Below are 18,616 nucleotides of genomic sequence, written 5' to 3' on the forward strand. Positions count from 1 at the left end.
CTGCATTAACAAAAATTCAAAAACCAGAAGGTGGGTCAAAAAAATGTTGTTTGTGTAAGGTAAACGTAGTATTAGGGCATTTTTCCTCAATTTGGCTTTCAAAATCAGATTTTCCCAGTTAAGTTTCAAAACTTGCCTATACCATCAAGAGAGTCTTAAGTGAAGGCTGAAAATCAAATATCATCTGTGAGTTACAACAGCTCAGGCTTCAGGAACACCAAACACTGTGAAAGCTAACCATACTATCATCACACGCAACAACCCACAAAGCTCATCAACAGTTAGTGATTGCCATATTCTATGGATTTGCTGACTATTTGGATGGCATTGATTTCAAGACGGAGGGTCAGTGTGTGCTTTCAGGGCAGTCATATGCTCACACTGCTCACAGGAGCCGAGCCCAAGACAAAAGCACCATCTCAGCTCACCTGACCTGCTGCTGCTGCTATGTGCAGGGCTGGTTGTGCTCACATGCAAGACTTGACTGTTAAAGTGCCTGAAGAGTTCAGCTAACCTGCTCAGGAGCTGACAGCAGAGATAGATACACTCACACAGCCCATGGGCATCTCAGCTGGGAGAGACACCGACCTGGTGGGCTGGCTTTGTGGCAACCTGCTGCCAGACCATTGCCAAGCAGATTAGACGAGACCAGGTGGGGCACAAGAGCCAGAGCAAGGTTTATAATTCTTGGGATGTTGATAGTGAACTGAATGTGGAGCTGGTTGGTGGAGTGAATATACCTGAAGACAGGAGTCAGCTGTAATGAGGGTCACAGAAAGGCACTGAATGTCCTTTATAGCGAAAATGCAGCAGGGCATCACGTCATTAAGGGTAAGATATCAGCACACCTTTTGTGCATATGTTGTCAGTGCAACAAGCTCTATTCTAGCAGACTTACTGCACACAAAATTAGAAAATTCCTTAAATAAAAGCATAAGCGTGAACAGCTTGAGCTTCAGAACTATGTTCACTCCTGATGCTACCACTATATTTGTTCTATCAACTGTGGGGAAGACATTAGGAGGGTAAGACCCCATGCTTTCACCATCCATCCTGGGCACCCTTGAAAATGTTTGAAGTATCTGCAAGTTCAAAACACAAGCTTGCGGTGGGTCATCCTGCAGGAACACAGGCTCCTGTCCTTGCTCTTTGCAGTAAGAGGAAAGCTAAACATACTCTAGCACTTAAGAAAGCTACTCTAACATCCCCAAGTGCTTATTTTTACTCCTAGGATACAAAGCCCTGGTAGCATAACGTACAGACCTTTCTATTTTTGCATTTGGTCAGCAATCCAGGAGAATTTTTTCAAGCCCATCTAGAGATCAGAGATCTCTGTTTACATACACTGTTGTAGGAGACACATAATCTGTAAATAATACATGAGAAGTGCTGCTGAAAAATGCTATAACCTCACTCCAGTGGCTTATAGCTGCACAGAGGCTTTGTGAGATTTTTTCTTGCAGAGAGGCTGGCTGAGAGGAAATAATTGCCCACACATACCTTGTAGCACTGGGATCCCAAATTACGATGTCAGCGTCAGAACCCACAGCAATTCTCCCCTTCTTTGGGTAAAGATTAAAGATTTTTGCTGCATTTGTGCTGGTAACAGCTACAAATCTGTTTTCATCCATTTTTCCACTGTACTGCAGAAGAGTACACAAAAGAAAATTCATTACTTTTTTAAACAAGGAATTAAAAAGATGTTCTTGTTTTTGAAAGGGTAGGATGAGCAACAGCTCTCTGCCAACATCCCATCACTATTTTTTTTAAAAGTCATACTGAAGAGTTTAAAAGAAATAAAAATAACTGTCTCAGATGCACATACTGCAATGTTCATTCACTGAACACAATAACTTTATCTTACTTTATCCCACAGCCAAAGGAAAAAGAAGACAACTTTAAAACCAAATGCTCTGTGGACCTAGTCCCAAGTCAACTGAAATCAAATTTTTTAGCTGACTTTGAATCTGCATTCTTGCTCAACAGATATAGCATCTCTCAAGTATCTAGGTTTTGGAAAATGGTGAGAGACAGTATTAAGGAGATGTGGACATCAGACAGTTGTAGTGGACATGAAAGCCTAGAAGATGACAAAGGAGAGGCAAGGCACAATGTGTAATAAAGGAAAGGTGATTTGCCAATCTCTTCAGCAATAACACAGAGGACAGTACTTTCAATAAATATTTGAGGACAAGTAGTATAAAAAACAGATTTGCCGATGTGACACATCAGCAAAATGATAAACAATAATGGATACATGTGTCTTGGGACTGTCAGCTGCTACATAACTAATCTAATCCAGCCTCCACGACTGTTTGCTCAGAAAGCCAGCTACACTGGCAGTAGCATTGTGCATTGGTCATTCTAGGAATCAGAATGTCTTAACAAACATGTTTATATGGTGGTCTGTGAGCAATCATCTGAGAAGAAACACATAATGAAAGTGGTGAATTTTAAATAATGCTGTGTGGGAAGTGAGAGAAGCTTTCCAGACAAACACTCACAGTTTTGTAATATTTTACAAATAAGAAAAGGGAGTATTGAAGAACTTTTTGAAAAACTATCTTGCCCAACAGGATATAATGTTCAAAAGCAACACTGATGTACATATTCATGTCTCACTTTCATACTGACCACAAGCTATGTTATATTCCAGTTTAGACCGCAAATAATCACACTAGAGTTACCCTGTTTGCCCGAAAATAAGACAGGCTCTTATATTAGTTTTTGCTCCAAAACTTATTACTTTTTTATATGTATAGTTGCCTGAACAGTATTTAAATTGACTTTTTTTATGAACTGTAACTAGGGTTTACTTTTGGAGTGGGGCTTATCTTTCAAGCATCCTCAAAAATCCTGAAAAATCATGCTAGGACTTTTATTTTCAGGGTAGGTCTTCTTTTCAGGGAAATAGGGTATGAATATAGGTGGAAATCTGCTTTGTACAGACCAGCTGGAGCTGACTCCCAAATGCAGATAAAGAAGACGGATTCTGAACCACATCCTTACCAAGTGTGTGAGGTAGATAATTCTACTGTAACAAATAAGTATGTTTCAGAGTGCATTATCAACAAGACTTCACTACTGTAAGAGAACTTAATATTAATTAGAAAGCTGACTGGATCCTCTGGACCTTAACTGTATTAGCAGCAGATCCCTCACCAGATTGCCTCACTGATCCCTCATCAGACTATCTCATGAGGAAGAAATTTTTTACAATGAGGGTGGTGAAACACTGGAACAAGTTGCCCAGAGAGGTGTTAGATACCCCATCCCTGGAGACATTCAAGGCCAGGCTGGACAGGGCTCTGACCAACCTGATCTGGTCAAAGATGTTCCTGCTCATTGGAGGGGAGTTAGAGTAGATGACCTTTGAAGGTCCCTTCTAACCCAATCTATTCTATGATTCTGTTCTATAATATCCAAAAAGCCTGGCCACTAGTTATCATATTTATTTGTTTAGAGGCTGAAGGACATTGTCCCAAGAAGCACTGAGCATTCTGGTGGTGGCACTGAGAATCTGAAGTCAATGGGACTTAAAGGTGCTCACCTCATCACATCACAGGACTGAGCCATACATTAGAGAAGCATTTCTTATCTCTAGCTTGTTTCATTTGGCTGAAAACACAAAACAGAAGTCGACAGGCACCCACCCAGTGCAGAAGCTCCTCCAACAGTTAAGTTTGACAGAGCAAAGGGGAAAAAATACAGAACTGACCAAGTTGAAATGGTGGGTTCCTCTTTCCTTCTACATTCCTTTAATCGTTTCAAAAAAATGCTTCAACTAAATGTACTATGCACTACTGCTGAAGAAATAGCAGTCCTTTGCTTCTAAATGATGAAAATTATTCTCTAGTGCTATTTTTTAAACACTAAGAATCCTTTCTATCTTCCAGGGCCATGAAGTAAGGACTCTGTCATGGTATTCGATCAAAGAGTTAACCTATGATAAATACACTGGATAAAAGTGGAGAACTGATAGTGCTCAGAGATTAAATTTTGTTGGAGAAATCAACTACCTCCATGTTCAGACACCTTGACATACTTACAACTCCTTTTTCCCATATGACTGACATCCTGTCTTCCACACCATTCACTCCATTAGGGATCTTTGTGAAATCATCCTTCCCCAGAGCTTTCTGGCATATGTCAAAGGTGCAATTGTCAGTCCCTGTCACAGATAAGTCATCACTATGGAGAAACAAAGTTCATTAGGAATCAAAGCACGTACCAGGCAATGCCACATACAAAAATCTGTTGGAAGACTGGGTATATCCAGACATCCACCCTGTGAGGAAAAACTGATATGGCCTGCCAACCTGTCTTCAGTCCCATCCTCCAAGAGTAGCTCCACAGTAACAGTCAGTTCCCTGTGAAACAGTTTCCTCTTCAGAAACCCCTCTTCAGAAACCAAGCACCAAAATAACACTTTTACTTTGGATGTGTCAAAGATGTCTCACAAACAGAGGAATGTCCCACTTTCTCCAGAGCAAGGGGCTTGGTTCTATCCTCACTTAGATCAATTTTAGACTGTACGACTCCATATACCCTGTGAAATCACTGCGGATCTGCACAACCATCAGCCAGTGTTCAGGCATACCTTCGCATACTCCTCAGTCAAATTCAGCCCTTTTGTGGAGTTAAGCTTTATTGGTAATGAAATACCAGCAAACCATACTTTTTTTTTTTTTTAACTGCAAGTATCTGAAGGATACTTTTGTTCCTACTTCCTTCTCAAGGAGATGTTATACATCTGCCTTCAGAACTCAGCAAGCTCAGTTTTTATGCAGCATCCAAATTTCAAGTGTAAAAGTCAGCTGACAAGAAAACCCAGAACCTATAGCTGTGACCCCACTTTTTACACATTTCCCATTCTCTTATAGCCTCAGCATCCCCCCGGTTATGTTTCAGTTTTTGCTGCAGTATTAGTAAGGCAAAGCTTATTGATTAAAATAAAATGGGAACAGAAGGCCACAAGAGTTCAGAGACACAAAATCTGAACACTTTCTAATTTCTATTACAAAAAATGTTTTTCATCTAAGGTTTCACCTTCTGTTTCTCCTTCCTGATAATGTAACATTCTGTACTTAGAAAATCTCAAGGGCATCAGCCTGTTATTATATACTCCAGACAGAATCTGCTGTGTATTTGAGCATCAGCTGTCGCTCTTTGTTCATCTGCTTACTTAGCCAGTAAGTTCATGAGGAAACCAGGAGTAGATGGATCTGGTCTCAGTGGAGGTCCCATGACATGTGCTGCAGCATGACCCCAGTCCTTATTCCAGTAGTTGGTGCCATCGGTGCCAAGACCAGCAGCAATAGGCTCCCCATAAACCACCTTTCCTGAAAAACGTAAAGCAATAGTATCATCATCAAACAACATAAAAATGCATATCTTGTATTTTCTCTGTTCCAGATCTCTTTGCTGGCAATGGATTCAAATTTGAATGAGTGTTTCAAATTAAACACCAGGTATGCAAGGACATAATAAACTAAGCTGTAACACAATGTCTCTGTTCTGAATATTCTGCTGGTGATCTCCCAATATATTTCCTCCTAAGAACATAACTTGGGCAAGTTTTTAATTAAATTTTTGACAGATATATTATAATGGGTTTTATACTTTGTTTACCAGGCATGTGATTGAGATTTCAAAAGGAACACAGTCTTCTGTTGCATTAATTATGTTCAAGATCCATATATTTCTTGGTAGCACCTGTTTGGTGCTCTGAAATTATTAACTATGTAACAATGTAAGTTAAAACATACAGCATATAGAGTTGACAAAGTGGTACTCTTAATTGTCAGGCTATAATTGTTCCAGGAAGAATATGGCACCAGACATAATTTTAAAGAGTGTAAATACATTTCACAAATCAGAAACCATAAATAATTTAATTTAAAAAGTTATCTTCTAAATTTTAATCTTTTATTCTCTGCTGGACAGTATTCTGGATTCCTCAGAAAAGGACACCAATCCAGACTGGCTGTTAGCCTTGGATAGAGATTACATTTTTAAACTATTTTTCCTCCTAGGAAACACAGGTTTGAAACTCATCAGAACAAGATGGTGGCCCAGCCACTTTGCAGTGCTGTAGGTGACATGGTAATGCCCCTGAGTCACCACAGAACCAGAGCAAGCTGGGATCTCACACACTCACCCATAGGCTGCTTGGTGCTGGCTAAAGGCAGCCTCTGCTGCATCCCAGTGAGGGCTTTCTCCCTCCCCTCTCCCTACAGACTGTGGGTATCTTGCTATGGATCCCAGATCTCACTCCAGGTACAATTTTTGTTAGAACTACCACTGCATTGCCCCAGCAAAGGCTCAGCTGGTAATTGCTCGGTGATAAAAGACAGTTACCCGTTTCTGGCTTTCTGTGTGTAAATCATGCATTCACTGCACTGTCAGAGAACAGCAAGACAAAACTTTGTAGATATTTCTGTACATTAGATTCTGGCACTTCCACGAGCTACTGGATTATAACTGCTATGCTACCATAAGTAGCTACTCAGGAGCTCAATTTTTCAAACTATGTTTCTCACTGCATGGCGCCATTCCTTAAATATTATGTGCTACGCTTGCAAAAAACACCTCATATCATTTAAAACCCATAGTCCTACAGTTATTTCTACAAGGTTTCAAAACCTGCTCTGACATTACTGTACTGTACATTTACTCAAAGTACTACATAGTGTAACTTCTTCCACAAACTAAAAACTCCCTTTTAGCACTATCAATTTGCCATAACCACCTGGGCATGCTCTGACTTGCTGAACATGCTTGTCTCATATTGATGCTTTGGCTTGGAGCATTCTAAGCTCGCCGTCCCACTTATCTGTATTTATTTACACTTGGGCTCTGAGGGAGACCATCACCATTTTTTTGACTTGAAATTATGATCTAATAAGCTGTTTCCTGTTTTTTGCATCTTATTTTCAAAACTTAAAGCACTGAATATATAGAAAAAGTCCTGCATATATAAGCTATCATCTCCTATACTTGCTTATTAGGCTTTTGACGGATTTTTCACAAGAAAAGTCAGTAGAAAGTGGGAGAGGGGCAAGTATGGTGTGTTCTGTGTCTTTCCTACTGTATCTAAACAAGCTAAAGAAACTTCCATCCAAAGGACACCTGAACTATAGGTCATTAGGACATAACTATAAATGATAAAAGTTAAAATGGTAGGAAAGGAGTAAATGTTTGGTTTCCACAATTTTCTTATCTCAGTTTCACAACATAAAAATGAAAAGAAGCTTCCAAGTTCACAGCTGTATATGCTGAGTTGATTCTAATTCATGTGCCATAGCTGATGACAGTATTTCCACAATCAGAATTTGACCAGAACAACTCCCCTTGTTCCCATGAGTGGTAAGGAGTACAAGCCATTTCTTCAAGTGATTTTGAATCTGAACACTGCAGCTTCAATGGACATTCGAACACTTCTGCTGGCTGTGCAATTTGTTGCATTTCATTTGCTTTGTGACTACCCAGACTGAAGGGTGCAATAACATCAAGATTCTGCTTTAATCTAAATAACAAGGAAATTCTGAATTAAGGCTCTTTTAGCTGAATTGGCAACAAGGAAATTCTGCTTTAAGGTTCTTCTAGCTTGATTGGCTTCTGCCTGTATGCATTAAAGTGGAGTAATACGGTAATAAATCAGGTCTTTCTATTTGTTATGTTTTCCTGCATTCAATAAAAATAGTAAGCAGAAAGTGTTCTGCTGCTTGGTCTTTTTGACATCTCTGAGATGCTGGGAAATAGCTGTGGATTTGGTGACTTCTTCATCAGATGCCCAAATTGGCTGGCAAGAGCTATTTTCACATAAATTGCTTTATAACAAAGAACAATCCACAATTGCAATTTATTTTACCACCTATCAGAACTCAAGAAGAATTATAATCTTGAGAAACATGAACTGACATTTACAGGCTTGAAAAACTGGTACCTGTGTGCTTATTCTAGTAAAAGTTTTAGAAGCACTTAAGGTCATAGGGGGCAAAGATACTGACCAGCTGTGATCTGAAAGAAGCAGAACTGCAAGGCAGGGTTATTGGCTCAAGCCCAACATTGCATCAGTTATGTTATCTATAGTCTGGACTTGATCTGTCCTGCATCAGCCAGCTAACAAGTTGGCATTTTTAGTTGCACTCTTGTGCTCAGGATCAGTTTGAGTCTGTGTGTCCACAGCTATGGACATGCCCTTCCTCTCACTAAGAGCAGACCTAACCTATGACTGATGGTAGGAGGTACCGACTTTATAAGTCTAAGTAAGCTTCTTGTAATCTGACCAAATACATATATTTTGTATGCATTTTTTTTTAAGGAGGAAACCTTTTAAAAACTGACTTTTTAGTAAGATGATGCTTTATAGTTCTGATCTGCACTAGAAAGTCCTATTTCCTCATCTGTAACAGCGCAGTTAAATGGGCAAAGGAATGTGATCTCTAGTCTTTTGTACACTTGGAAAGAAAACATTTTTAAGTGGGAGGCAGTATTAGTCATATATCCCTACATCATATTTTATTAGCCTTGCTTTCCTGTAAGTTTTAACTGGCCGAAGGAGTGGATGACAGGGTCATATTTGTTTTCCCCAGGAAGTTCACATCAGGTAATCCTGACAAGGAGAGGGAGCTGCACTGCCTGCCACCAGTGCTCCACAGCTTTGTCTTTTCATCGCAGGGAAAACTTTACACAATAGCAGAAAGAGGGTCCTCAGGGAAATGAGACTGAGCACACAGAGATATCAGACTGCCCTTCTGTGGAAGCAGACAGTTCCTCTGCCCTTCTTCCTATTCTAGCAAGATTCAAGATCCTGTTCTGCACAGGGATGAAGAAAGAGCCCACTGAGATGAATAAGAACAGTTCTAACAGAGAGGTGCTGTCTTTGACCCTCTTGGATAGAGGAATGGTGAACTTATGCTTTTGGCAAACAGGCCTAAAAGAACAGGATAGTGGCATGAATTGACCCCTCCCTCCCCAACACAGTCACAATGTGGAAATCTTGGATTTTCTGTTGAATATTCTCCAGCACTGTAGCTGTTGCTAATGTACATGAAAAACATCCTGCTACAATCTGGAGATTTCCTGTGGTGACTGGAGTTGCTGGAGATCAGAGCAGACATAGATGGTGGACTTTGGCATGGAGGGGAGAAGGGAAGATGATCACTCATGTGATTCTCCTCAGAGTATCCCTTTACAGCCTGTATGACTGATTTCAGTCATCAAGATTTGAGACATAGCTCACTGAAGATAACAGAATTACACCTACTGTCTTCAGCAAACTGGATCAGGCCTTTGGTCTCTAGCTCTAATAGTATTGTTCACTTTGTATAACTAAATGAGGGACAAAGAAGAACTGGGCTCTGACAAATTTTTTATCAGGTAAAACACCATCCCATAGAATCTCATGCAGTGCTTCAACTCTGGCATCACAATGTCACCCATAAAATGGATTATGCTCAATGAAGATCAGTCACTCCTCTTTTGAGGTCAGTGATGGAATAGGAAGGGATATTAATCTTTCTCTGACACAGGCAGGGAGGAATATGCACTCACTTTACTTCATGCTAAGTGCTTGGAAAAGAACATGAAAAATACAGAATTATAAATAGCAGGAATCTATCATCACAAGATGGAGAAATAATCTTGAAGAGATGAATAAGCCGCACTACAGTGAATATCTCAAATGCTTGAGAGCCACTATTAAAGAGCTCACACTGCTTTCACGTTAGAATGGTTTTTAACCTCTCCATGTTGAATACTTTTCAGCAACATACTTGGGCTTTAGTTATGGCATTCATACAATACTTTGAGAGTTTGGTTCTTTGCCTGGAACTCCTTGTTTTGCATTACTACTTTTAACTGAAAAACAGAAAGAAACTTTTACTGAAACTAAAAACAATTAATTTCTAATTGCCAGAATTTATACAGATCTGTCTCATTAAAAACTAGAATTGTTGTACCTGTCTTAGTGGTATTCTAGCTATCTTTTGAAATTTCTTAATCAAACCTAGATTTCTGTTTCCTAAACAGCGTACTTTCATGCAAACAGAAATTAATTATGGAGAGATGTTATACATTGCTGTGCACAAAGGCAAGCATTGATTCTGACTGCATGAACTCAGGAAGATACGCAATCCAGTACCACACTAAGCATAAGTTGTAACAATTTCTTCTTTTTACACATCGAAGAAGAATAGTGTTATCAAATCAGTTATAATACTGTCACTGCAGACTATTTTTACAATGCCATATGCCTAACAATATTTTACAGTATTTACTATCAGCATAGTAAATATCTATGCTGATAGACTTGCACTTGAACAGCGTGTTATAAAACACCACCTCCTATCTTAGCTCTTTTATGTTCAGAGGCAGTTTTTCATCTTTAAGCTGGGTATTTTAACTGTTGTTACAGCTTCTTGTATTTAATGTTGACACCACACCTGTGAATGTACAAATAACCATACACTGATGGAAATAGTCCATATTATCAGCAGCACTGTCATCTAGTGGAGGAATCTAACATAGCACAGTACCAAAAGATGTGCTAGTAGAAAATATTCTGGTAGATTCTTTTATAAACTTGAATTATTGCTAAATCTTACTAGAACTCATAATCAATATTTATTCCACATAAACACATCCATCTGTATTAGCACAATAATATCACACTGGGTTTGATTGCACTTTCATCAAGCTCTCATACTCTACATTTTGATATTAATAATCTACACCCCCTGTGTAAGAATTATCTAAAGTCAAAAAATAAAGCAAGTGCAAGATTTTGCACGTGGGACACAGCAACGCTGGCTGTACATACAGGCTGGGGGATGAGATGGAAAGCAGCCCTGTGGAGAGGGATCTGGGGGTTCTGGTTGACATCAAGTTGAACTTGAGCCAACAGTGTGTCCTGGCAGTGAGAGGGCAACCGTGTCCTGGGTGCATCCAGCACAGCATGGCCAGCCGGGCAGGAAGGTGATTGTCCCGCTCTGCTCTGCACTGGTGCGGCCTCACCTGGAGCACTGGGTGTAGGTCTGGGCACCACAGGATAAAAAGGATATAAAGGTACTGAAAAGTGTCCAGAAGGGGGCCATGAAGTTGGTGAAGGGTTTGGAGGGGAAGCCATATTAGGGATGGCTGAAGTCACTTGGTTTGTTCAGCCTGGAGAAGAGGAGACTAAGAGGAGACCTCATCACAGCTACAGCTTCCTCACAAGGGGAGGAGAAGGGATCTCTTCTCTCTGGTGACCAGTGACAGAACCCAAGGGAAAGGCAGGAAGATGTGCCAGGGGAGGTTTAGGTTGGACATTAGGAAAAGGTTCTTCACCCAGAGGGTGGTGGAGCACTGGAACAGGCTCCCCAGGGAGGTGTCACAGCCGCAAGCCTGACAGTGTTCAAGAGGAGACTGGACAACACCCTCAGACACACGGTGTGAACTGTGGGGTTGTCACATGCAGGGACAGGAGATGGACTCCATGATCCTTGTGGGTCCCTTCCAACTCAGGACATTGTACCATTCTGTGATTCATGCTAGGTCAGATGAACACAAGCTGAGATGATATTCCATAGAGTTTTAGGCCCTCCAAATCACAGGCCTCTGACCTGCTCCTTCTATCCATATAATGTCTTCTCATAGCACTGTGAGTCCACAGGCTGCTCTGGACAAACTTACAGACCTCTGCAACCTCCAGGCTACTTCTAGTCTCCTCAAAAGATGGTCAGGAGGGTCAGTTTCCCTTGGCTGACCAGAACTATTTATGAACCCTACAGTGCATGACCTGAGAAAAGTTTCCCTGGAGGGAATCAAGGCTTTCAGACATTGTCATCATCACCATGATGTGTTCAGAAGTCCTCGACATGTCATGGCACTGTCTGTAAAAACACGGTGTGGTCACTGTTGTAGAATTTCTCATCTAAATAGCTGGTGGAGGCTTGCAGGCTATAACTCAATGGAGGGGAACAGCAGAGAATGTATTGTCTTACTGGTCTCATCATTTTTAATGCAATAATACTGTCCTGGCCACAGCTTTGACTTTGGAGGTACAGTATGAAGGAGAAAAAAGTTTGCTCTGAGGAGAAGGGAAAGTCTCAATCCCAGCTGCTGTTCTTCCACAGTGCTTAGCTCTCCTTGCACTCCACAGTACACACACACAGTTCAGACATCCCACTCCAAGAAATTCACCCATATTGTGAAGGTTATGGCACTCATGACAAGTAGGACATTGAAGACGCTATGTTTGATTTTCCATGACCCTTCCTCCGATGCCATTGTAGAAGCATAAAAGAATTAGGATTTTACCTTCTCTTCGTGCATTACTTATCACCCTTGCTGCAGATTTACTCATTACATGGACTACAAAAAGGGGGCAGTTTACAGCATTTGCTATGGTAATTGCTCTCTGCGTAGCTTCAGCTTCCACTTCTTCAGGACGACACATCTCATGCCCCTCAGGGCCAGTTATTCCCATTGCCAGCATCTTCTTTGCACCCTGAACACCACACAGAAACATGTAAGAGTCAGTTAAAGTGCAACCATGGTGTCACAAACATGCTGCCAGCCAAATGGATCCTAAACCAAACACTGCAGATACTTTGAGGGGAAAAAAAAAGAAAAAAGGTAGGTATGATATTTTTTTCCAGAGAAGTTATTGTTGTGTTGTCTGAAATCCAGTCTCTCTCCCAATAAACACAGGTCTCAGAATATCTAAGTGACTTCAGAGAACATGCTCCACTGGCTTGCAGGGATAAATCACCACTTTTGAAAACCCTGCTGCTTTCTCAATACATACTCTGAAATTATTGCAGCCAGTAACTGAGATGACAATACTAACCCTTCATTGGAAAAAATAATTCAAAGATCCTTACTAAGGACAAATATACACATCCAGAGCCCTGAATGAGGCTCCAGGGTTTCAAGAAGCATAAGATTTTGTCCCTACTAAATTTGGGGACTTATGTGTTGCTGATTTGAGGTTATTTAGCAATAAATTCATTTCTGTTATGGGACCCGAGACAGACTCCAAGCACTATTGACTAGAATAGCTGAAGAAACTCAAAGACATCGGTGCAGCTACACTCCCAGTGCCTCCGCACAGCGCTAAGATGGCCAAGGCAAGTGAGAACTGAGGTGAACTATGCACAGGTGGACACTGAGACTTTTGTGCCCGGTCAGTGAAGCTTTCTCTGTACTTCTGAATGTATTCCTGTTACATGATCTAGCTATGTTTGGAGATCTAGCGTTAGGCATCACAGCTGACATCTAAATACCTGGCCAAGAGTTCCCCCTTTAACTTGGTTGACTGTCAGGCTCTGATTGATGGTTTCTGTGTCAAGGATACATATTACACTGCAAGTAAGTGTATTATACTGCAAGTATAGCTCTCATTATCACAGGATCATTTGCCTCCTGTCTACCCTGAACCCAGGACTCCAGGTTACAATTTCTTAGCCCACTACAAGCATCCTTTAGGATCTTGGACAAGATGTTTGTCTTCAGTTCCCTGGAAGTAAAATAGGGTAGAAAAGCCTTTCACAATAATACAATGGTGGCACTAATACATCTATTGAAGTGCTTAGATAACAGTATCATTTATGTTCCTGACTTTGATGTACAAAACATCAAATGCTCACCAGTGCAATTAGATCCCCATTCTCTGCATGGACTTGAGCAACTGCTCCAAGTTCCTTACAGCAGGAAAAGGCTTCATATAACTCCTCATCATTGACCATGTATAGATCTTTATAGGCCATAAACATCTTGAATGAGTTGACACCTTTGTTCTCAACAAGACTTTTCATTTCTTCCTTCACCTGAAACACAACCAGCAATTTTCAAAAACCAGCAATTCATATTTTACCTGTTAATAATTTTGTATAAAAAAATTAGTAGCATGAAGGGTGATCCCTTCCTCACCCATCAAACATATTTTCAGTCCAAAGACATATTTAAAGACTGACTTATACTAATCTTCTTTAACCAAATTGATTCTCAAAGTATATAGACCAGTACCACTACAGTGCAGATATAGGAAGCAAAAGCTAATTGCAGGAAGGGAATGCTTTTTGCAAAAGATAGTGAAGCAGAATTTTATTCCAAATAAACTTCCTGATGTTGAAAACACCCTGTTAAATATTAAAATCAATGTACCAAACTTATATAGAGATTATTGCAAAACTTATTTTCAAAATTAGATCATAATAGGTTTCAGCTTTGGGCAAATAACAAAGTGACAGAAAAGATCTCCTAGAGCTTCATCCTGACTCCAAACAACACAAAGGCTTTTGAAATATTTTGTGGTCAAACAAAATTACTCTAAAACTCTAGATGCAAGCCCAAGCTTGTGTGGCTTTTTCTTTTCTTATATTTCCTCCTTGATAGGATTCTCTGCTTCTGCTAAAGCCTGTGAAGCCCAGCAAAACATTAAGTCCCAAAGAAAGAAAGAAAGATGCAGATTTTAGCCCAAAGGTTTCTTGCACAGCTAGTTAGCTAGGACTATCCATTCCCTAACCTTGGCTCTCCCTTCCCAGCGAAATGGTGACAGTAATTGATGTTTATCTGTGATGCTCTTACAATTATTAAACAAATAAAAACCTGACATAAGGCCCTGCGCTGGCACAAATAAAGAGGCATGTCTTGTTTACTTCTTCACTAATTACTGTGACCAACGGAAGGCATTGGAAAGGATGCATGTTTTTAATCCATACTTTAAATTCGGAGGAGATTATAGCAAGGTAGAAAGGCATGAAATATCAAAGTATTCTTTACCCAAGTCTTTTACAGATACAAATATCAGACCTTTCTATTTCTTTCAAACTTGGCCTTTATAAACAGTTAACTTCTTAACATAAACCAGAACATTCCATTGATTTATGCCTCCCTAGTTTTATTGGATTTTTCAGTGCAATTCCACTGTTCTCTACTAAGGCTGTTTCAAGTGCACATTTCTCAAACTTTACTGGATAACTTATTTCATGTATTTGCTTTGAGCTAGAAGTTGGGCTCAGTCTATTTAGTGTTCAGTGCACGGAATACCAAAGATTAGGTGTTTGTAGAGTGAACGCTTTTGTTTATATATTTTGAAAGCTAAAAATTAGAGGAAGCACTCGTATTTCATATTTAAACATTGGATTTACTTATTATATCTATGCACTGATGCAAGTTCTCAGAGGATCCAAAGTGGTATTGTAAAACACAGGTTAGGTTCAGATAACTGTCAAGCACCTGAAAGGTTAAATTATTCAGTAAAGCCTTCAGGTTATCAGCAAACATTCACGCATTAAGGATGATTGTCCCGTTTGTAAATTCCAAAAAGGATTTTTAGATAATCTCACATTCAAGTAATTATTGACTGCAGTACTGCTTTTCTTTAAGAAGATGTTACTGCAGTCACTCAGGAATAAAACTCTTCCTTTACAAATGAAGTTAAATCCCATATTTTTCATGTATACCCTTATTAAAAAGAACAAACAAACAAACAAAACCAAAAAAACAAGCCAGCAAACAAAACAAACAAAAAAAACACCCTAAAAATCAAAAAACCAAACCAGAAAAACAACCAATCAACCAAAACCACACACACACACACACAAAAACCAAACTAAACCAAACCCCAAAAAAACCCCACAAAAATCAACAAGAGCATCGATAAGGAACTGGTGAAGTAGCAAAAGGTAAAATTTAGGCAAATATATCTTGCACCCTATGGTCTGCCTGGTCTCGGTCTTGCAAAACTGCTTCTTTTTCCTCTAAATTTGTGCAATATTATCCAAAGATGTAGGTTATCTCCAGGCTTTTATTATTTTGTGAAATACACATACTTTCAGAAGGGTATGCATTATTTGAAATGTAGTTTTTACACACAAAAATATATCAACTATAACACTGCCAGCAAGATACGTTTAGCAAGTGAGGACTAATTCAAAGCAGGTGTGGTACCAGTTCATGGAACGGAAAATCAGCTGTTGTGTCTACCTGGTTGCTCCACCATGTAACTGCCACGTGCAGTGCATAATCACAGCAGACTTTAGGGTCTGCCCAGCTTTTCCATGTATCAAAGGCTTCAATAAGAGAGCAGCCTTTCTGAGGAATGGCGAAGTCAATGATCATAGTGGTTCCTCCTGCTAGAGCAGCCTGAAAGTAAGAAAGTTAATATTTAGCAATCAGAGACAATGCGCATTTCCTCCCACCATCTCTGATTCCCAGTGCAACAATTAATCTACACACACTGAAAAGCCAAAAGCCACTGAAGGGTTTCCCTGAGTAAAGTATGAACTTGCAAAATGATTGCAGAAATTCATTTCACCTCCTTTGAGAAGGATATTCTCAAACAGGTATGCTGAAGAATCATAGGGAAATTCTCAGGAAAAGTTTGCACACATATACAAAACCTTATCAAAGATTTAGAGCTGAATCTGCAGCATTCATGCACCAGTGAGTTTCCTTAAGCAGGTGGGATCACCCAGAAAGAAGAGCACCAGAAGATCAGTCACCTTGAGAAACGCTTCCCCCAAGTCTAAGTAGCTGAAAATACAATCCTGTGTGACAGGAATGTATCAAGGTGCAGACACACAATGAAAGAAACAGACTTGTTTGAAAATCCAGTGTGAAAATCCACAAATTCTTGCCTAATACCAAAAGGATTTTTTGAGTTTAAAAATTATTTTTGTTACTGGGAGGATATAATTTAGTAAAACTGCATAGCGGGTTTTTAAATAGAATGAGATATTTACAGCCTCCATATAAATATTTGCAAGTAATGAAATAAAAAATCTTATTTCATGTATGTCATGCAGATAAAAAATTGGGAGTTTATTCAATAATTTTCATTTTCCTTTCTAGACAATTGAATTACCGCTTAATTTTTTTCCTTTGAAGGATCTTTTTTAGTCACTCCCAGAAAACATACCCTCAACTAACAGAAATTGATCCAATACAGAAATTATTTTGCTGTAGTTGTTGCCGTCTCCCAAATTCATCAGAGGAATCCTCTCTATTGCTCTGAATGTGAACCCTTTGCACAACAGTTACAACGAATTCAGATCAAAATATACACAGTTCAAGTTCATGCTATATTAGACTTCCTGTTCCTAGATCAGTCTCATTCTTCTCTTCACTTAGCAATCAGAAGCAAAATTGTAAATATGTCAGTATATTTTGCAAAAAGAAGAAGTTTGGAGAGTGATGTAGACATTTGTGAATCTGTGATGAATGCAGCAAAACATTTTCTTCAAGAGAAGTTGTTCAAACTGTCAATATTTTTTTTTATCAAGATGGATGGACTTCCTATCTGTTAAAAAGGATTTAGAATTAAAATTTATAAACCTCAAGAAAAAAAAAAAAGTCATGAGTTCCACAACTCCACACAAAGTCTCTTTCTTCCTCTAATATCTTTTTTAACCCTCTCTTTGTCAAGAGAGGTATTTCAGTGCCTTTATTTATTAAACTGAAAGGATAAATCTTAGCTAATCATTGAAGCATATTTTGCAACAGTTAGAACACAACTTTGTGTCCTTGATTCTCTTGCCAAAATATTTGTAGGACGACGACCTTGAGTAAATATCTCTGAACACGTTTCACACTTTGACTGTTGTTAAACAGGTCCACAATACCTAACTCTTGGACATCTGATACTAGGCTGGATCTAGAGTCTTCGTTTCGGCTCACCAAAGTGACTATCTGGACATCCTGGTCTGTGGGAGAAATTAGATACTTTTAGGAAATGTATTTGAACTGGACTTTCACGGAGAGACACAGTTAAGGACTGAAGTGAATGGCAAAATAAAAGCTTGCATTCCCCCATGCTAACACAGGGAAAAGATCAGATGACCACAGAAGTGCTCCCAGCACACTGGGGAATTGAACTGTTGCTTTAGTTAACCTTTGCTCAGAAAAGCAGGAAGCTCATTGCATTTACCAATGCAAGTTTGTAGTCAGCATGGGGACAGCCAAGGCAAATAACTGCACCAGCACTTCCCACCCCCAGCCAGAAAAGTCTCTGAAGGAACCCAAATAACATGCTCGTTGAAGGTGGACTTCTGAATACCCTAACTGCTTATTACAGTGTCCCAGCCAAGGTACAGTAACGATTGCTGGTGTTTGTTTCACACTCTTTTCTCTCTTTTAGAAGTAATATTGAATAACCAGCAGACATCCCTCTCTGAGAAACCTCAGGTGGACGCACAGACATGCATATGTGCACTCACCTTTGTTCCTGTATAGAAGTCATCTTTTGACCTGCTACCCATAAAAGGGAACTGCATGTGTGTATGAGTATCGATGCCTCCAGGGATCACCAGTTTGTTGGTCGCATCCAGCACAACGAGGCCAGTGGCTGGCTGAGGGTTTAGGTTGGGTCCCATCTGCCGCACCACTCCATCTTCCACATACACATCAGCCACCACAGAGTGGTCGTCGTTCACAACCTTTCCCCCCTTGATCAAAAGTCTCTGCTGAGCCAGGTTTTGGGGCGGCATGGGGTGAGAGTGAGGCCTCAGCTCGGAAAGTTGCTCTTGCCTGAGTGTTTCACTGCCCGCCCTTCTCTCAGAGCAGCTGCTATCTCTGAATGGCTCTAAACACACCGCACAGTGCTTTTTAAACAGACCCAGAACAACTG

The 18,616-nt window shown here is 39.9% G+C and overlaps 1 protein-coding gene across 2 annotated transcripts in view; it reads right to left on the reverse strand.

Moving 5' to 3' along the window:
- Positions 1-18,616, reverse strand: part of DPYS (dihydropyrimidinase) — a 36,068-nt gene extending 17,452 nt beyond the window's left edge. For both annotated transcript variants that reach the window (XM_065054227.1, XM_005513506.4), the window contains exons 1-7: positions 18,207-18,616; positions 15,976-16,134; positions 13,635-13,814; positions 12,304-12,493; positions 5,186-5,342; positions 4,050-4,191; positions 1,501-1,643 (exon numbers count right to left, since the gene is read on the reverse strand). In XM_065054227.1, the coding sequence (XP_064910299.1) occupies positions 1,501-1,643; positions 4,050-4,191; positions 5,186-5,342; positions 12,304-12,493; positions 13,635-13,814; positions 15,976-16,134; positions 18,207-18,476 (1,241 nt within the window). In that variant the 5' untranslated portion in view covers positions 18,477-18,616. The remainder of the gene's footprint in view (positions 1-1,500; positions 1,644-4,049; positions 4,192-5,185; positions 5,343-12,303; positions 12,494-13,634; positions 13,815-15,975; positions 16,135-18,206) is intronic.

This window comes from Columba livia, chromosome 2 (assembly GCF_036013475.1).
Source record: "Columba livia isolate bColLiv1 breed racing homer chromosome 2, bColLiv1.pat.W.v2, whole genome shotgun sequence".
Taxonomy (NCBI): domain Eukaryota; kingdom Metazoa; phylum Chordata; class Aves; order Columbiformes; family Columbidae; genus Columba; species Columba livia.